The sequence below is a fragment of the Podarcis pityusensis genome, assembly GCF_964106645.2.
Source record: "Podarcis pityusensis genome assembly, chromosome: 6".
Classification (NCBI taxonomy): domain Eukaryota; kingdom Metazoa; phylum Chordata; class Lepidosauria; order Squamata; family Lacertidae; genus Podarcis; species Podarcis pityusensis.
The window spans coordinates 8,789,989-8,809,188 of record NC_138030.1 but is presented as its reverse complement, the minus strand read 5'-3'; the positions used below and the strand labels follow the sequence as shown (position 1 = coordinate 8,809,188).

The following is a 19,200-nucleotide window of genomic DNA, read 5'->3' as shown; positions in this document are numbered from 1 at the left end:
ATTGAAAGACCATCTTGGGGCACTTGCAGACGACCTGATTATTGAGGATTCGCCCTGATTTGTTTGCAAAGTGGAGGAGATTGAAAAATGACGGCTATTTATTGAGCATTCTTTCCGATTTGTTCGTGGGGAGGTTAGATGTTGCACTGAAGCAAGCGCCATCCCACACTTTCAGTGCCATTTCCATTCTTGCAAATATTCTGATCTTTTGGAGAAGTGGGTTTGTTGCACAAGAGCTCCCCATCATCTATAATGGCACCTCCTGAATGGCCAGGGTGTGATTGATTCCCATCTGAAAACGGCAGCAGTCTGGAAGCACCCGTGTATGAGTCTGAATCAGTGAATGAAATTGATCTGCACATATGTAAAATAGTTCTTAATGGAAGAAAACAAAACACCCTCTAGCTTAGGAGATGCATATTTGTGTGTTGCAGTAGGACATAGATGTACCATTCCTATGTGTGAGAGAAGGAAGCGTAGTTGTTTTAAGAACTGTTGCTTTAAAAGTACGCTTCATAATATCTTTGTGTCATTCCAGGGCAAGGAAGCCAGTGAGCAACACATAAGAGAACTCTGTGGTGGAATGATCCGTGGTGAGTATTAACTCGGGGTCTGGGCAACCAGATAATGTGATTTCTCTGAATGAAATTGCCGGTGGTGAGAAGATAAAAAATGAGTCCGTCTAACCCAGAGTTGTTGACTTCTGACTAGCTTTCCGGGATCCCAGCTGGACGTTTTTCTCTGATCCTGTCACCTAACACCCTTCAAGTCAAATATTTGGGATTGAATCTCAGATCTCCTCCTCCTCCTTTGTTGACCACTCGTAGCCGAGTAAGATTGTCTTCCATAAACACGGTTTTAACAGTGAGTCCATAAGTGATTGTGGAGGCCAATTCTGGATCCACATGTCCTTCCACAGTGGGGACAGAGGTTTCTGGGTAGGAGTTGATCATGGTGAGGGTTTGCCAAGCATACCTTCCTCTTAGCACGTTTCTCCCTTTCAATCCTGAGTTTGTGACACCTTTGGAAAATGCTGTTCTCCAATTGGACCACTCGCAGGCCAGTGTTTTCGTGTAGTCAGTGTTTATGCTACATTTTTTAAGATTTGCCTTGAGAGAGTCTTTAAACCTCTTTTGCTGACCACCAGCATTGCGCTTTCCATTTTTAAGTTCGGAATAGAGTAGTTGCTTTGGAAGACGATAATCAGGCATTGGCACAACATGACCAGTCCAATGAAGTTGATGCTGAAGAATCATTGCTTTGACACTGGTGATCTTTGCTTCTTCCAGGACACTGGCATCAGTTCACCTGTCTTCCCAAGGGATGTGTCACATTCACACCATACATTAAAAGCTATTTGAAACCACTTTAAGCAGCAATGTCTCCCCACCTCAAGACTTCTGGGAATAGTATTGTGTTACAGGTGCTGTGAGTTGTTAGGCAACCCCTATTTGCCTCACAGAGCTGCCATTCCCTCTTCCCAGGGAACGGTGAAAAATGCATGGACTTGTCCTAAAAGTGTACATAGATTCATACATACTGGTCCCCCCAAACTACTTCCTCCACTTCTCATCAGCCCCAGGCAGCATACAGTTCATTTTTTTTGTTTTGTTTTCTGAAACATATTTTTTTAAACATTTTTTTCCAATTCGGAATGGATATCCTCCCAGAACACCTCGATTTCTTTACATTGCCACCACATGTGATATAGATTACCTGGTTTTTCTTTACACCTCCAAGAATTGCTTGGTACACTTTTATACATTTTGGAGAGCTTCCAAGGGGTTATATACCACCGATGCTGCATTTTAAGGAAGTTCTCTCTTAAAGAGTGAGTAACAAGCTGTAAATTTCCAATCTGTTTTCGACAGATGTTCCCACTGTCTCATGGTTATCTTGTACCCAAAGTCTTGCGCCCATTTAACCATTGCTGCAGTGACCTCCTCCTCCTTCCCAGTCAAGGAGGAGTTGGTATGCTTTGGAGAGTGTTTTAGATTTAGAATTTACTATATCGGCTTCGAATCTGGAAGTCTCTCTGGCGAAACCTTTTTGTTTGTCTATTTTGAATGTCTTGTATAATTGATGATATTGAAACCAGTCCATTACTGTTTTCAATTCCAGAGCAAATTGCACAGTTAGCTGCTAACTTGAGGAAGCCCCTTGCTCCTGGAATGACGGGGCGGCCCGGGCCTGCTGGTCCCCCAGGCCCTCCCGGGGCAACAGGAATTATTGGGCACCCTGGAGCTCGTGGCCCACCCGGATACCGAGGACCACCAGGAGACCTAGGAGATCCTGGTCCTAGAGGTGAGTCAGATTGACACCGGAAGCAAGCCAGCGAGTGCCAGCGAAAGACCGCAAGCTCGGTCCTGTGCCTGCCTGTTTGGAAATAAACACCTCTGAGTTGAGTGGGGCTTGCTTCCCAGGTTTGCAGCTTGTATCAAGTTGGGTGCTTCCCAAATGATGTGGGAATCTACCAATTTATGAAGACAACCATATGTGCTCCCAGTGGATAAACTGAAGGATGGTCACGGGTGGAAATGCAGTGTTCAGGCTTGCATATGTTTGCAAGAGTAGAGCTCTGGGAGTAAGGCAATACTACAAATGCCTCATTTCTTGTTTATAGACTGCTTTTCTGCCCAGTGCCTCCAATGCATCATTCAACATAGCTTATCTTAATAAAAGCGCTTAAAGGTTTTTGTTGATTAAGCAGCGTATAAAACTTGCCCGATAAATAATATAGCAGACAAGTGCATCAGTAGTGAGAAACTTCTAGCCCAGTGTTTCCCAAACTTGGATCTCCATATGTTGTTGGACCACTACTCAACTGAAGTCGTTTATGCTTTTGTTACCACACTGTAGGTGACCATGGTGAGAGGGGAGACAAAGGTGCCATGGGGAAAGGTGTTGACGGACCAGATGGAGATCAAGGACCTCAAGGTAAGTTGACCGGGTGCTGATATAACTGTGTACTCCCCACTTCCCTGAGCCGTGAGAAGTAAGCAAGGGAAGCACATCTTAGGTTTGATTTACCTTGGAGGAGAGAATACTGATTTGCCTCTGAATCTATCTTTTTAAGTGGGACGCGGGTGGCGCTGTGGGTAAAACCTCAGTGCCTAGGACTTGCTGATCATATGGTCTGCGGTTCGAATCCCCGCGGCGGGGTGAGCTCCTGTCATTCGGTCCCAGCTCCTGCCCACCTAGCAGTTCGAAAGCACCTTTAAGTGCAAGTAGATAAATAGTGACCACTTTATAGCGGGAAGGTAAACGGCGTTTCCGTGTGCTGCGCTGGTGCTGGCTCGCCAGATGCAGCTTCGTCACGCTGGCCACGTGACCCGGAAGTGTCTTCGGACAGCGCTGGCTCCCGGCCTCTTAAGCGAGATGAGCGCGCAACCCTAGAGTCGGACACAACTGGCCCGTACGGGCAGGGGTACCTTTACCTTTATATATCTTTTTAAAACACTAAAAACAGCTGCCACGGGCCGATGACTCTGCTCAACATTGTTGTATATAGGGATGGTTCTTTTTAAAAACTGTTTCCCACCTTCTGCTGCTATTTGCAATGGGAGGCGGGGACTGCCCATTGATGCCAATGAGAGCTTCCCTCCTGATGCAAACAGCAGCTTTTGGGGGGGTGTTTTCACATGGACTGCAATGTAGGAAGGTTTCTATTTATTTTATAATAAATCTATCTTCTGTCATGGAACTCAGGGTGGCGTACATGTGGTTTTCGGGAAGTTACCCATCTAAGCAAGCACTATTTTTTGCAACCAATAATTTTATCCAGGAGAAAGTGCAGAATATCATGCCGAACCTTTATCTCTTTCCCCCTGAAAAGGTCCGCCGGGTGTCCCTGGGACTAGTAAAGATGGGCGGGATGGCTCTCCTGGTGAACCAGGGTTGCCAGGGGATCCTGGAAGACCAGGTGCAATTGGAGTCCAGGGAACTCCAGGAATCTGTGATACATCTGCCTGCATGGGAGCTGTCGCTGGAGGAAAATCCAAAAAGTCATAAAACTGCATTTAATGGAAGTCAGAAAAAGTGTACGGAGTATTTAAGCAAATTGTTCATACGTGAAGAGGAAACCACCCTTTGAAAAATTTGGAGGGGCAGTTCTCCTGTAAGAATGAATGAAATGGAGACTTTGTTTTAGTTCAATGAAACAGGAAATCGTCAGATGGAAATTTGTACTATATCCCCTACAATTGTTCCCCAATTTTCACTACATTGTTGTTTGCTCCTTGCCCCACTGAAGAGAGACTTCCCCACTTATTCTGATGTAAGAGGTGTTTTCCCCAGCACCACCACAAATCAACTGGACTGTGTTTTATGCAATTTTTAGGATGGCTCGAACCTGCGCCAGTTTATGTTAATGGTAAACTCTGCTCCAACCTTATTATGCGTGAGCGCTGAGGCCAGGGCTGCAGAGGGATAATCCTGGTCAGATAAACGAGAGGCACAATTATCTAGCCAGGGCTATGCACACACAGCCTCATCACTTGACCAGGAACAACTCCATCCAGCTAAGTTGGCATGCTTCATTGGACTGTGTCAAGTAAATGTAGAAGTAGTGGGCTAAATAAACATTATTCAGATAAACTATTGACCACCCTGATTGGTCATACGATGAACACAATCCAAAGAGCCCCTCTATATGCGCACACCAGAGTTTTCCTAAGGCGGATCTCTATACTGTGTCAGAAGTCTCTTCTGAAGATCCTCCCAGTTTTCAAGGGTGGTTTGTCCCAGGAGCAAAGGGAACAGTCTCTGCAAAACGGGAACCACAAATGCATTGCGGTACACAGAGCTTGCCAAATGGCCTTATCTCTTAGATATGTACCACAATTTTTTTCCAATAAATTCTATATGAGGTAGAATGTATATCTCTCTTACATTGGGTTAATTTCAGACATTTCCATATTATATTTAGTAATGACATTTTACATTACAGATGAACACTGCCCAAAATTAGTATATGCATTATTGTAATTTTTTTTTAAGAAAAAAAAAATCACTTTTTTTGTAACATTGTGTTTGCCTGTTTTATAATAGGCTTGTTTTGTTAATACTTTTATTTTTCCCCTTGCTGATTGGAAATAAAGGTGCTACACAAATGTGAATATCCGTGATTTAAACAGTATTTATTTTGGGATGAGTTCTGTATAAGAAATACTTACTGGCATCATCTGTTTGATAGATAAATGAAGCCACTTTCAATTCAATAAATATACTATTTCTCAAATGCTTCAGCTTTCCTAACACATACTGCTAATACTAGTCTTTTTAAAAAAAGAAAATATTATGTGCACTTAAAAATCATGTACTGTTTACAAAATACCACTTTTGCACTGAAATCATGCAATTATCTGGATTTTTTTTCCATATGGAAGCCCAATTGAAATAAATCAGATTTGCACCAGAGCACACAGCTGTATTTCTCCTGTTCATTTCAGTGGGTATTTGTGCAGCAGATAATTCCTTGACTGTATCCTGCACTAAAAATTGTTGGAGAATGCAAAACATATTTTAAATAGTAGTGTATTTATAACACACTGTCAAAAAGCTTTTTCTATATATTTTAGTTTCACAGGTATGAACATTTTGAAATGGAAGGCAAATCTCTGTTACTATATACAAGTTACTATATTTTATATAATTTATAAACTATTTACATTTCTTCTTCTTCCAAACTGATTCTTATGACATTCTAATAATTATCTATATCAGTACAAGTGTGTACAAGGTTGAAAAGAACAAGCTGCTGTTTGACACATCTGAATTATATTATACTTGGCAAACAAACAAACAAAAATATAGAAAATGGGTTACTAGCTTGTACTGCTGTTTTCTACTTCCCTCCGGTGCAACACTTTTCTTAGGGCAGCACTAATAAATAAATGTTGTTGGTGTCTTGCTTTTCTTCTTTGTTTGGAATAAAGTGTGTCATTTCTTTAACGCTTATATATTTTTCAAAGTACAGTAAGTCACAAGAGAAGTTCAGCAGGTGAATTTGAATTAGAAGTTCATACAAATCCTTGCATGTTCACCCTTTACACCAGTTTTTGACTATAGAGAGCCAACTATTTTATCTCCATAGGTGTGCCATTCTGAGTAATCTCCTGTGTCGAGCACGTTGCTAGTGAATCGGATCTTGTTAACTTTAGTCGTCTGCCTGTTTTACCACAGAACACGGTCTCAAATTCCTAAAAAGCAAACACAGAGAATAATTACGATATGGACTTGTGAAAGAGCAAACCTTGGGAAAAGTGTGCGCACACAGCTATCCCTAAAGGAGAGAAGTTACTAAGCAACTTTTAGCTTATCCTAGCAAACTTTTGAAGGTATTTAAAAAACAAAACACGCAGAGTTGCAGCACAGGAGCTGCCATTTATTTTATTTCAGAGTGGAGCAGCTCCAGAAATAAAAAGCTGCCCTTCCATTATTGTCAGCACAATATCCGGGGTCCAGATGGAGCTATTTAACCTGGGGGGAGACAACTGAAGTGAAAATACTAGGTGGGTATTGCTTGCAATATAGTACTTCCAAAACGTTGAGAGCATGTTCAAATAATATTTAATAATAGATATATAAGGTTTAGATTTCCATACAACAATCTTGTGATGTATGACAGGATTATTTTCATCCTCATTTTTCAAATGAACGGGGTAGTTAAAGGCTGAGGCTGAGGCTGAAGCCTGCTTAAGATCATGGGCCACTGAAGATGTGTGTTCCTGTATCCACTGAAGTAAATGGTCAAGCAAAGTACCTATCATGATTCCGCGTGGCATTTTGTTATTGCTTTAATGCATTTTGTTCTGCGCATTTATGCGAAACTTACTGACCTTTTTTAGAGAATCCCCATGTCGTTCCTGAATATATTTTAGAAATGCTGTTGTCCATTGTAAAGTTGTTGCCTTGTCAGTATCCGAAGTGCAAAATGGAACCAGAAGATTAAGTTCATCGCAACAAATCCTGATTCTGCGCCTAGAATTGCATACAACATGGAGAGTTCTAGTAGTGCTTGAAACGGTAACATGAAACATTTATTAATTAGGTGCAGCAACTTAGAAACCAATTATTTGATGAAGATAGTGGCAAAGCATCAGTCGCACATGAGGATCCTTAAAATCATGAGGATCCTTATAATCAATCCTAAGTTTTCTGGTTATAGGATGCGAGCCTGTAAGGTTTGTATTAAAATTTTGCAAATATTTATACAGTTGACTGTGATTGAATCCACATAAGAACATAAATAACATAAAGCCTCCTAGATCAGGCCTATCTAGTCCAGCATCTGTTCTTTCTGTGGCCAACCAGATGCCTGAGAGAAACCCGTAAGCAGGAACTGAGTGCAACAGCAACACCTTTCCTTCAGTTTCCAGCAACTGGTATTCAGAGGCAGTGGAAGCCTCAGACAGTGGAAATAACAGCTAATATCTTAATTTAGTTACTTTCCTCCTCCCTTTCCATACTCCACCCACTCCGTTTTTACAGTATCTGGAGTATGAGCCACTATTTAATATATGTTCTATTGTACACTGGCAGAAAGGCAGTATAAAGGTAAAGGTCAAGGGACCCCTGACCATTAGGTCCAGTCGTGGCCAACTCTGGGGTTGCGGCGCTCATCTCGCTTTATTGGCCAAGGGAGCCAGCGTACAGCTTCCGGGTCATGTGGCCAGCATGACAAAGCCGCTTCTGGCGAACCAGAGCAGCACACGGAAACGCCGTTTCCTTCCCGCCTGAGCGGTACCTATTTATCTACTTGCACTTTGACATGCTTTCGAACTGCTAGGTTGGCAGGAGCAGGGACTGAGCAATGGGAGCTCACCATCAATGTCATAAATATCCAGATATATGACATTGTGGCATGTAAATCAACACCAAATTAATGCTGAAACAAATTCATTTGTATAGACCTGATAACTTAAGAACCAAACACAAAAGGTGTTCTTTTGAGAGGCCACCACTAGCAATTACCTTCTGTCTCTTTCCATCCGGTTATGTCTCTCCCGACGCTGAGACACACCACCTTGAGTTCCACTTTGTGTGCTCTGTGTTGGTTGTGTTGCTTGCCAAGTGCTATGAGCTGGGCCAGCGTTTTGGGTATCACACACATTCTGAATATCACCAAGAGGTTTGCGCTGCACATTGGTGTCCAAGGGATGTATTCGACTACGACTTCTTTTGTTTATTGTTTGCTTACATATAGCATCTCCTTTGCAAAATAAGAGGAAAAAGAAATGTGTTGCCATTTTTCTTTTCTTTTTTTGCCATAAGTAAATTGTATGGTTGAACTGAAATTTCACCTTGTATCAAGCTCACCTTTGGTTTACTGCTTCTAAGGCTGTCCACCACTAAAATAATTGTTGTGGATCAGTAATCAGTTGTTTTTTACATGTAAATAACCCTTAAATAATAATGCAGCTTAGCAAAGACATCAGTACAGCTATTGAAGGAAATATGAGAGACCTCGCACAATTAAATAAACGCTGCCTGTCGTTGTTGTTCCCTATTTTACTACCGCACCAGAACCAAAGTAACCTTAAAGATAAACAAGTGGGCATTTTATCTCTTAGCACTCCTGCTAATTAAAATTTACCCTACTGTTTAAATTAATCCCTATGATTAGTAAACTAAGACCTTAGTTAATGGCTATACTTGCTTAACATGGCAGTGGAAACGTTTCTATGTAATGTGCCATGAGAAGGTACATACATAGGTTGGCCCCAGGCTCTCTGCTTCAGAGTCTCAAAGGTCTAGAACCTGGAGCACCCATCACAGCTGGATCTCAGAAAAGGCAGCAAAAGGCTGGCCAAGGATTTGTTTGCCAGTTTCTCTCTGGAGCTCTGTGTTACTTCCTCCAGTTCTGTTACTTCATCCAAGGGCACGCATAGCACTAAAAACCCCATTTCACCCAACCTCAAAACCACCCCATGCAAAAGATAATTGTCACATGGGCTTCCTCCTAGCTTCCAAGACAGCTAAGCAGCCTTAAATGCTTGGCGAATGCATTTTTATTAAGCATATTATCAAACAGAAGCATGATACTTTGATTACTCTTCTCTGAAAAAAAGCTAACTTAAGAAATCAGAATGAATTACTTGAACAACAAATCAGAATGAATTACTTGACAACAAACAGTCAAAATTCAGCAATTTACCTCCTAATTTAATCCAAACATGTTCAGGCAGTGCCTTATTTCTAGGCCCAACAGTCTGTTTTGTAGCCTCAATTTCCTGCTGGTAACAAATAGAAAAAGCTCGAGGTAACCCAAGATCTTGATGTTTGGCTGTTTCCAGAACAGAGGCTCCTGAGCTCTAAAAGAAAATGTATGTATCAGTATGAAATGAAGCCAACTGTAAATCATGTTGGCCATCCTCCCCTTTTATTGAACAATACAGGCATTGTAGTCCTAAAGTTGCATTGGTGCTGCTCCTGCTAAGCTTCTCCTTCCACCATCCAATGACTCCACATACAGTGGTACCTCGGGTTAAGAACTTAATTCGTTCTGGAGGTCCATTCTTAACCTGAAACTGTTCTTAACCTGAAGCACCACTTTAGCTAATGAGGCCTCCTGCTGCTGCTGCCGCGCCGCCGCTGCACGATTTCTGTTCTCATCCTGAAGCAAAGTTCTTAACCCGAGGTACTATTTCTGGGTTAGCGGAGTCTGTAACCTGAAGCGTCTGTAACCTGAGGTACCACTGTACTCAGAAAAGTCTCATCTAGTGCAGCCCAAGAACTGCCTATTCCAATCTTGAGTTTGGATTTGCTGCTAGTCATGGAATGGTTAATTGTAATGAAATGGTTAATTTTAATGAAATTCTAACCCACTTACCTGGGAGTAAGCACCACTGAATTAAATAGATCTTACTTCTGAGTAGGCATGGTTAGGACTGCCCTTTTAGTCATGAAGTTGTTAATTTTAACTACAATTGGCCCTCTCATTTACTGGGGGCAGAATTCTACTACTTTGTCCTCTCTGTGCAAGGTGACAATCTTCCCTCTCCTCTCCCAAGCACACCCCATGCCTTCTCTAAAACTGCTCTGGAAGGTTGTGGGAACCCCTAAAACAGATTTAGGGGTTCATAGGGTGAGGGCAGAAATTCCATTGCACTAGAAGTAAACCTTGTGCTGATCAGACCCTGGATCACATTCCTTATAGTTATAATGTAGCTCTAGATATTGGATGATGCTCATATTTTTCTTATATTAGCTCTAGGCTAGGCATTGCAATAATTTTTGAAATTTATAAAGCCCTGTTCAATGAATAAAGTGCTTTACAATTTGTATCTCATTGCTAATACAACCTGGCATGTAGACTTTAGCTTTGTCTCTCATCCTAATATAAATACCATTTATGATTCTTAGGCTATTACCACTGCCAACTTCACAAAGTATTATAGTAAGGTATGGGTTTTAAAAGACCGGCAAAGAAATAGTTCATCTGAATAGCTTTCAGTCTCGAAAGGTTTATGTAAGATGCAAATTTCCAATTTTGGGAAGAGAGGGTTGTTCCAAATACTGACAAATCAAAGTGAAAAAGAGCAATGGGAGTTATAAAAAAATAAGATTACAACTCAAGATAAGTGTCACGATTATAAGAAGGAATTGAAAGAACTTTACAGTAGAAGCTAAAGAATGAAGACAGAGACGTTGAAATGAATTCAAGAACAGATAAGAAGCCATTTTTTTCTGCTCAAGAAAAACAAGTCTAAAGTCTACTTGGACTAATGGTTCTTCATATCCTGGCCAATGCTAATTAATTTATTTCACCAAATAACATGAAACAAGTGTCAGATAACTTTACAGTTCAAAACTCAGATTGACAATTCTCCTGTTTACTGCATTCTCTTCAGAAGTTTTACTATGACTAAAATAAAGCATTGAAACCAAACAGCTGCAATTTAAATAATAATTCAAAAATACCAACCTGTGTTTGTGAAGGGTTTGCATTTCCAGTTACAGGAGAAGCAACATTCGGATTAAACAGTGGGCATGTAAACTGCAATGCAGTAGTGGTAGTAGCAGCAGTCTTATTTTTCACTAATGTGGTAGATTTATTCTGTTGCTGGTGGAGAGGAACACCCATCACTTCTGAAGGATGGCGAATTAGAGTTACTAAACTATAAAAGGAGTGAATAAACAAAGGCACTTATTTGAAATGATTGGATTAGAATAGCCATTTTGCTGCATAATCTTCCACATCAGTAGACAACCCAGTATAGGTTCAGAATTCTAATATAACCCATCTCAAACATATATTTTAACATATAAACTAATGATTCAGGCATGGGGAACCTACAGCCTTTCTGATGTACATGGACTACAAATCCCATCATCCCTGACCACTGGTCATGCTGGCTGGGGCTAATGGGAGTTGGAGCTGAGCGAAGACAGAAAGTAGCCTGTATTCTAAACAGCAGGATACTCTCTTGCTGTTTACAGCAGCGGTGGCAGCATTCTTCATTCTCTGCATTCCTCCTTTCAAGCTGCAACCTTGGAGGATGAAAAGGGGAGGATGGGAAAAGACTTTATGAGCCACCCACACACTTCTTTGCACCTCTGATGCGCAAAGCCCTTTGCAATCCTCTCCCCTTCTCCTCTGCTCCCATGATGTTAGAGGTGCAACAGGGATAGGGGGTAGGATTGCAAAGGGCTTTCATAGCCTCCAAGCACAGCTGCCTTCCATCTCCTATGTCAAAGGTAGAAAGCATTTGTGTGGGGCAGCTTCCAGGAGCAACGCTGGGAGAAGCGGTTTCCACTGGATGGAAACCATGTGCCCGTCCTCAAGCAAAGAGCTCAGCTCTCCTAAGATCTTCCCCTTTCCGCCTCATGTTGCTGGCACAGCCAGGTGGGATGATGAGTTGGCCTGGCAGGCAAAGGAAGGAGGCCAGAAGTAGCAGCAGGTCAGGCTGAAGATCTGCTGCTGCTTTATCCAGGCCAACTTCATTTTAATTGGTGGCAACAGCAGCAGACTAGAAGATCTTACCATGCTTCTAATCAGCCATACCAGAAGCAGAAGATCCCCAAGTTGGAGTGGCACCAACTAGCCTGGGGCTCTGGATCATGGGAGCAAGAACCCCACAGCTACCAAGTGGAGGAGCCAGCAGAGCAGGGAAGCTCCTGGGGAACTGCTACAGCCTATTCTGACTGTCCCTCTGAAGCTTGCCTGGGCCACCCATCCACCACCTTTTTCGCACTATAGTTCACAGCACCACCTGTCTGTGGCCAGATGAACTGCAGTGTGATGAAACGTTTGCATTTTTATTATATGTAAAGAAAGGACACATCATACACCTGGGCTGCCTGCAGCTCCCTGTTGTGTAGCAAACCCAGCTTTGCTGGCACATGGTGTGGAGTGGCCCTTGGGTACATGGACAGGAAGTCTGGGTTGGTTGACTTGCAATGCTGTGGTATATGGTAGCAATCGCTGGTGGGATTGCAACTATAAGTTCAGCATTATGGGCTTACTTCATGGGCACTCAGAATTTAGGGTTATTGTAAAAAGAAAAGTGCAGTATAAATCCACCAGCCAAGGCTTGGCTTTAACCATGTTCATCAAATGATGCCAGTCACAAATAAATAAAAGAAGCAAGTTGCTGGAAAAGTTGCACACTGCAGTTTTTAGAGTGCGAGTATGCTGATGGATCCATCCACAGGTGGATAATGTAATGACACTGAAATCTTAAAATCTACAGTTTGATATAGAATTGATACAGAATCAAAGAATTGGAGGGGGCCTTGTAGACCACCTGGTCTAGAGTGGCAACTTATGAATTGCCAAAAGGATGAAATACACCACCACAATAGAGGAGAACAGATTTGCCCATAAGCTGCATGTTTTAATTTATATGCAAAAATGCAAATTTAGAAATAATTACCACAATTTCAATACAAATGCAATCTTTATATGAAAATCTCACAAAACAGTGACTAGGTGTCTTGTGTGCCTGCTTAGTCTGTTTCCAGTTGCTACTGATGCAGAACTTCAAGACTTCTGCTTTCCTTTCTAATGCTTATTTATAATTAAACACATTTGAACCAGAAGCCCTTCAAACAGAAGACTTCACTCAGTACACATGACCCTCCTACTCTGGTATAATCCCCCACTTGATACAGGAGATCCAGAGCTAGAGCTTCCTCAAAAGTAAAAGTAATTGGCATTTTGCCACAGCTTGCACTCTAGTGGTCTTCATATAGCAGCAAAACTGAAAGTGCAGGAGATAAAAAAATCATGTAGATCCAAAGAACTTGAGGAACATACCGAAAGCTTACATATACGCTATAGTGTGGCTCAGTTTAAATGCTAGTTTTTCTAACATCAGGTAAGATCTAGGACGCACACATGATATAGTCAAGGAATATTGGAGACAGGTCTAAAATCACTTACTACCAATTACTCTTGCCTATCCACCCCTTTGTATATATGTATCAAACGGTCAATCCACACAATTTTAATTGATAGAAATCAGAAATTACAGATTGGAATTATTCCTTATTAATAAATGCAAAGCATCTTGGGTATGCACCCTAGTATTTCTAATGTTCGATTGACAGAGGCCACAGTTAATATACATGATTAAGCTGAGATTAAAGGAAATAAAAATGTAACACACTTGTTAATGGCTACTCCAGTTTCCTGGGTTTCTTGACATCTGGGAAGTTCAGCCTGGATACTGTTGAATCTGTCTTCCAATCGAACACGGACTGCAGATTTGGCTCTGGATTCAAGAATTGGTGCTGAATTTTCCACAGGCAAATTTTCTTTATTTAGCCCACCCAAGTTTTCACTATGTTTGGCTTTAACTGAACTCTGCCCAGTCATCTCCACAGAGCTACTATTAGGAGTTTTTTCAGCTTGGTTTGGAGGGATGCTAGACTCACTGAGCAACATCATTCTTAGCTCCTGGAAGTCAATGTGCCCTAGACACTGATTAGGACCCATGAAATTACTGTCAGAGGCTAAACCAGACTGACAGATAATGGGATAAAGCGACTGGTTTCCAGAACTGTTTGATGAAAAGCCACTTAGACTGTTACTAGATGATGACAGGTATTGTGATTGATTTGCAGGATTGTTAGTGGAGAAGGAACTTGAATTCAGCCTATTTTCTGCTTCATTTTCATTTGCTTGCGCCTCCATATGGGAATAGAGTATGTGCTGAAGTTGTGTGTATTCTATTTCTGTCATTTCCACCAGGCTGAGATCCGTGGTGGTGAAGCTCAGGTTTTGCTCACCAAAAGAGGAATCTGCTGGGCCTTCAGCAGCAGAAGCAGTAGAAGCTGGATCTGTAACCACAGCCCGAGGGTTGGAAGTTTCCGACACCTTGGAGGTTGTGTCTGACATGATACTGGCGAATACCAATGTCTCAAAGTCTTCAGAAAGCTGGATATACAGGGAGTAAACACCACCAGCTTGGTGCAGCAAAACTTTGCAAATAATAGGTGCAATCAGGAGCTAGTGCTTTTAAAGATGTGCTGATTAGCCTGCACAAAACAGTTGTTGCATTGCCTTATGCTTCCATTACTTCCTCGGGACATTAACTTTCCCAATTCTTGACAGCACTATCACCAGCTAAAAAACATCGATGGCATCCAAAGCATATGAGTGGCTCAATGTTTTTTAAAAATTGAAACATTACATTCTCCAAAAAGTGCCTGAAGTTAAAAGCTGCCAAATGAAATATCCAATCCTCCCTTGGGATGTGTGTGTGTGTGGATGGGTTTGGGGGAGGGAAAGTGGGTCCTAGTCTTTTTTTAAAAGGAGCACAGGGTACTTCAAAACCCAGAGCCAAAAAGTGAAAGCACAAGATAATTGCACACCACCCTTTAAAAATGCATAATATAATATTTTTAAAAACAATTAGAGGGTGTCTTCAGCCCCTGGCAATCAAACTTTTCAAAGGGAAAGAGGGACTGAGCCCCTTCTGAATGAGACCCCCCCTCTTCTCCAGTGGCAGGTGAAGCATGCAATCAAAGCTCCTTTCTGGGGGTGGGATGCGAATTGGGGAGGAAACCTGGCCAGCTCCAGGCAGGTAACCAATGCCGTCAGCCTCCCCACCTGCCCACCTCTGAGGGCAGGCCCAAACCAGGTAACCAAGCACCCCCTTAGCAACCGACGGGAGGGCGGCCCCGCCCACCACCCGCCTCTCAGCCCTCGCGCCCGCCTCCAAACGGCCCCTGGGCTCCCCGAAGGGGGCCGAAGCCCCGCCTCCCCAAACTTCCCCTCCAACGGCCAAAACCGCGAGGGGAGGGGCGTTGGGAAGCCCCGCCCGCGCCTCGTTGGAGGCCGAGGGAGCAACGGTTGCGCCAGCTCCCTCAGCCAGTGCCTTTGGGGATGGGGGGGTTCAAATGTCGCCTGCCATGTCTTGCACCTCACGGTCTCTGCTCTCCATACACACACCCCCAAACGACAAAACAAAAAAATCCCTCCACGTTATTCCCTGCCCTAGGAAGCGAATTGCCCCATCACAAACTTGCGTGTAATGGACGGGGGGGTTAAACCCCTCAACAAAAGTCGCCCCCGCCGCCGTCGTTATAAAGCTTCTGCCACAATATGGCGCCTCACGGGCCTGCGAAGAATGTATAGGGAGGCGGCATTCGCCTCATTCCCTCCATGTTTCGTTTCCTTAAGCGGCTGCGAGGTACTTACTCCCCGGTAACGTGTGGAGGCTGCCAGTCGCGGTTGTTACTTTCGTTATTTGGGGGGCTTGGAGGCCGGACTCGAGTCCTGCTGCTCCTCTCGAGTAGGCCCGTTGGAAGCCAAGGGACGTGAGGCGTTCGGGAGCCGAAGCTTCTTGCCCCGTCGGCTTCGGTGGGCCTGTCCCTTAAGCATGAGGGGCTCAAGCCAGTCCATGCCTACTCGGAAGTAAGCGCCGCTGAATCCTGCGGGGCTTGCTCCTAGGTAAAGGGGCTCCTTGGAGAGATGCTGGGCGCAGGAGAAGCAGCATCTCTCCAAGGGCAAGATCCCCTTGGATCGTTGATCCAGAGCATCCCGCTCCACATTGGGCAACACAACAGATTTTAAAAAAATTAAATAAATACCGCATAAAGCGGTATAGAAATCACATCAAATCATAAATTATCCTCCGCGTTTCCGAGAAGGATATACAGTACAGTGAAAAATTAAAAAAAAAAAAAAATCATGAATGCCATTGCGTTCAATTGCAAAGGCTGGTTTCCTTCTGCACAATTATTTGCACATCTGTTCAGAAAATGGGATTAAACTCCCTAATTTGCAAAAGTCCGGCTACACATACACTTTTTTTTTTAATCACATATTGCACCCTCCTCTGAACCATAACACATTTAAATATGAGTTTTGTTTTGCTTAATTGCTTTGAGTATTAAAAAAAAAATTCGTTTCGTTTTGCTAGTTTGGGCTGGTCCTGAATCTCTAGGATAAAAGCCAAGAACAGTTCAAACTCATTAAGAGAGTTTTGAAATATTAAGCGGTATACAGCATAAATGCTTCTAAATAAATATATGCATTACCATTTATATTTACATAATTGTTACTTTTAAATGTCAAACTTCTGGAAGAGGCAACTGTTCCACAATGGGGAAATGTTCCTTAAGCTAAATTCTTTTCTCTTAAGTACCTATCTCCAAAAGAAATCACCTTTCCCCTTAGGTTTTCCTAGCCTAACTTTACAGTCGTTGCAAAAATAAAAGAACAATTTCCTCTCAGGACTTCCGTGTATTATAGAATATATTGCTGACATAATGCTGTCAGCTGCATCAAATTCTTTTGCTGGCTATCTCACTGGGCTGTTTTGAAGATTTTTTATTTTATGGATTTTTGCGGCTTCTGCAAGTACATGGATAGCTCCGCTGTTTCTTGGTGACTCCATTTGGACAACAGTCCTATCCATACTTTCCCACCAAAGCTTGCTATAGTGATGGCTGGGTGGAAAGGTAAGTTCTAGCTTGCTGCAGTATCGCAAGACCCAATACTTGACAATTTGCAGGTGAATATGTGAATTGCCACTATTAAAATGTATTTGCCATAATTTCAGCTGCTATAGTGTCCTGATGCATTCAGGAAAATTCAGGCACCTATGGCATGGGCAGGAAATTTGCCACCCAATGCTTTACTGAGTGATAAATGTACAGTGGTACCTCGGGTTACATACGCTTCAGGTTATAGTCCGCTAACCCAGAAATTCTATTTTTTTTTTTTAATGATATTTATTAAAAGTTTAAGAATTACAGAGAAAAGAGAAAAAGAAAACAGCAAAAAATTGACAAAACATACAGTACAATACATAAAAAGAAAAGCATAAAAAACAATACAACAATACAGCAACAAACAAACAACAAAAAAAAAATAATAACATTAAAACACACATCCAATGTTCCATATCTTTATCTTTCATTTACTTGTTTCATCGACCTCCTCACACCTCCCTTTTTGTATTCCAATTTAATTAATTGTTTCAGCAAATTCTTTCCATCTTTCTCAATTTTTTTATATAATTTATCTTAACGATCTAACCTTTTAATTAACTCAACAAATCCTTTCCATCTTTCACTATATTCTGTCATTCAATTTACCTTAATTTACTTAACTTTATCTTACCATAAAAAAAACACCTTAAAACTTAATACTTAATACTTATTTGTACATAACTCCTTATATCATTTCTACTAAAGCCAAATAGTTTCATTCCAACAATTTTCCTAATACTCGTTAATTTTACACTAATTCTCAAAATAAATTTTTTAAAAACTTTCTTCCAATCTTCATCCGTCTCTTCTTCCTGGTCTCGGGTTTTGTCAGTCCTTCTTGTCCATTCCATCTAGTCCATCAACCTGGTGATCTTATGTCCGAGGCTCTTAAGTCTTTTCCATGTCCCTTCTGCAGATCTTCTTCTTGTTTATACCTGCACTTTACTTTGTCTTTTGTTGATCTTTTTCTTAATTTCTTTCCTTTCTCATTGGGGGGTAGGTCTCGGGAGGACTCCAATCCAAAAATATTTCCATCTCCATCTCCCCTCAGCAGATCGGCCCATTCCCCACAGTCCCATTCCCCACAGTCAACACTGTAATCCAGAAAGTATTTAAAAGCATGTTTCAAAGTCCTTCCAAAATTAAGAGCCCTCACAACTCCAGACCCCCCCGGTCCACTCCAAATTGAAACTTCAAAAACAGCGGCTTATGCTCCTGCAAGGCCTCAGATCTCTCCATTTGTGTTACTTGAGGTTCAACAGCAACCTCCTCCATTCTCTTCTGCACTTGCACTTGCCCTGTCAAAACAAGTTCCTGGGCTGGTTCCTGAATGGTTTCTATATGGGTATTCACCGTTTGTCCAAAGTTTTTAAGTGCAACAGTAATCAAATCCATCTTCTCATGCATCTGCTCCAGCAAAGCGCTTGTCTTGCAAAAAGCAAGCACCAAAACTTCTTCTAAACACATTTTTATTCAAGGTCAGAGTCTGGTCTCACGATCCTAATCTTACAGCTGTGAAATCCCCAGATCGACTCCGGCAACAAATTAACAAGCTCCCTCTAGAGGAGACAATTTCTATTTGTATCCATCTTTTGAAAGCAGGACTCACAAAAGAAAATTACTTTCATTTTTCAAATATTTTGTTTCTTTTGAATGCAAGAAGCAACATTGGAGTCAATTTGTTTCTCTTTTTTTACTATCTGTCAAAAGATGTTCCATTCACAGTCGATGAACTTCCCCATAAATTTCTGTCTCTGACACCCCGTTCCCAGGTTTGAGACGGTGGAAATTTATCTTTCTTTACTCTCTCTCCTGCAGGCTTAAACAGTCAAAAATCCCCCCCCCCCCTTTTCTCCTGCTTCCAAGAGGGGTTTTGGTGGTAATAACTGAAGGAAATTTAGACCTTTATATACGACTTTCCAGACTTTAGCTTACAAAGTTTTTGCTTCAATTTATTTACAAAAACGGGAGGCGGACTTCCTGTTTAGAGCCTTCCCGCTTCAGTGCCAAATTAAAATGTTTCTTAATCCAATTTTCCGTTCTACTCATGGGTACTTGTTTAGAGTCCAACTGTCCACAGGAAAAAGTCAGCGCTCTCCGGGAACGGCTATGTGGCTTCACTCCGTAAAAGTAGTGGTTGATTCAAAACACCGCGCCACTCACCCCACGTCGCTTTGGATCCCCGAAAAAGGGTTTCCCTGCGAGTAGGGGAGGCGCTCCTGGTGTCAGCCGAATCCCACGTTCCCAGGCTTC

The 19,200-nt window shown here is 42.1% G+C and overlaps 2 protein-coding genes and 1 long non-coding RNA gene across 4 annotated transcripts in view; 2 read left to right on the top strand and 1 right to left on the bottom strand.

The window, feature by feature from the left end:
• Window positions 1–5,920, top strand: part of COL9A3 (collagen type IX alpha 3 chain) — a 70,091-nt gene extending 64,171 nt beyond the window's left edge. For both annotated transcript variants that reach the window (XM_081011203.1, XM_081011202.1), the window contains exons 30-33: window positions 539–593; window positions 2,122–2,304; window positions 2,860–2,937; window positions 3,836–5,920. In XM_081011203.1, coding sequence (XP_080867329.1) covers window positions 539–593; window positions 2,122–2,304; window positions 2,860–2,937; window positions 3,836–4,011 — 492 coding nt within the window. In that variant the 3' untranslated portion in view covers window positions 4,012–5,920. The remainder of the gene's footprint in view (window positions 1–538; window positions 594–2,121; window positions 2,305–2,859; window positions 2,938–3,835) is intronic.
• Window positions 5,120–15,088, bottom strand: TCFL5 (transcription factor like 5). Its single transcript, XM_081011289.1, has 6 exons — window positions 13,614–15,088; window positions 10,928–11,120; window positions 9,158–9,314; window positions 7,975–8,212; window positions 6,840–6,981; window positions 5,120–6,200 (listed from the first exon to the last, which is right to left on the bottom strand). Exons 1-6 carry the CDS (start codon window positions 14,342–14,344, stop codon window positions 6,078–6,080), a joined length of 1,584 nt encoding a protein of 527 aa, XP_080867415.1. The 5' UTR covers window positions 14,345–15,088; the 3' UTR covers window positions 5,120–6,077.
• Window positions 15,089–15,649: 561 nt separating this feature from the next.
• LOC308480243 overlaps window positions 15,650–19,200 on the top strand; it is a 54,729-nt gene continuing 51,178 nt past the window's right edge. Inside the window, exon 1 of the long non-coding RNA XR_013987938.1 lies at window positions 15,650–16,914. This is a non-coding gene — a long non-coding RNA (uncharacterized lncRNA). The remainder of the gene's footprint in view (window positions 16,915–19,200) is intronic.

Coding starts and splice junctions, on each gene's coding strand:
- TCFL5 (XM_081011289.1), bottom strand. CDS start 14,344: ATGTCAGACACAACCTCCAAGGTGTCGGAAACTTCCAACCCTCGGGCT. Junction 11,121..13,613: donor ACTGGAGTAGCCATTAACAA/GTGTGTTACATT, acceptor CTCCTTTTATAG/TTTAGTAACTCTAATTCGCC. Junction 9,315..10,927: donor CAAACCCTTCACAAACACAG/GTTGGTATTTTT, acceptor ATTTTCTTTTAG/AGCTCAGGAGCCTCTGTTCT.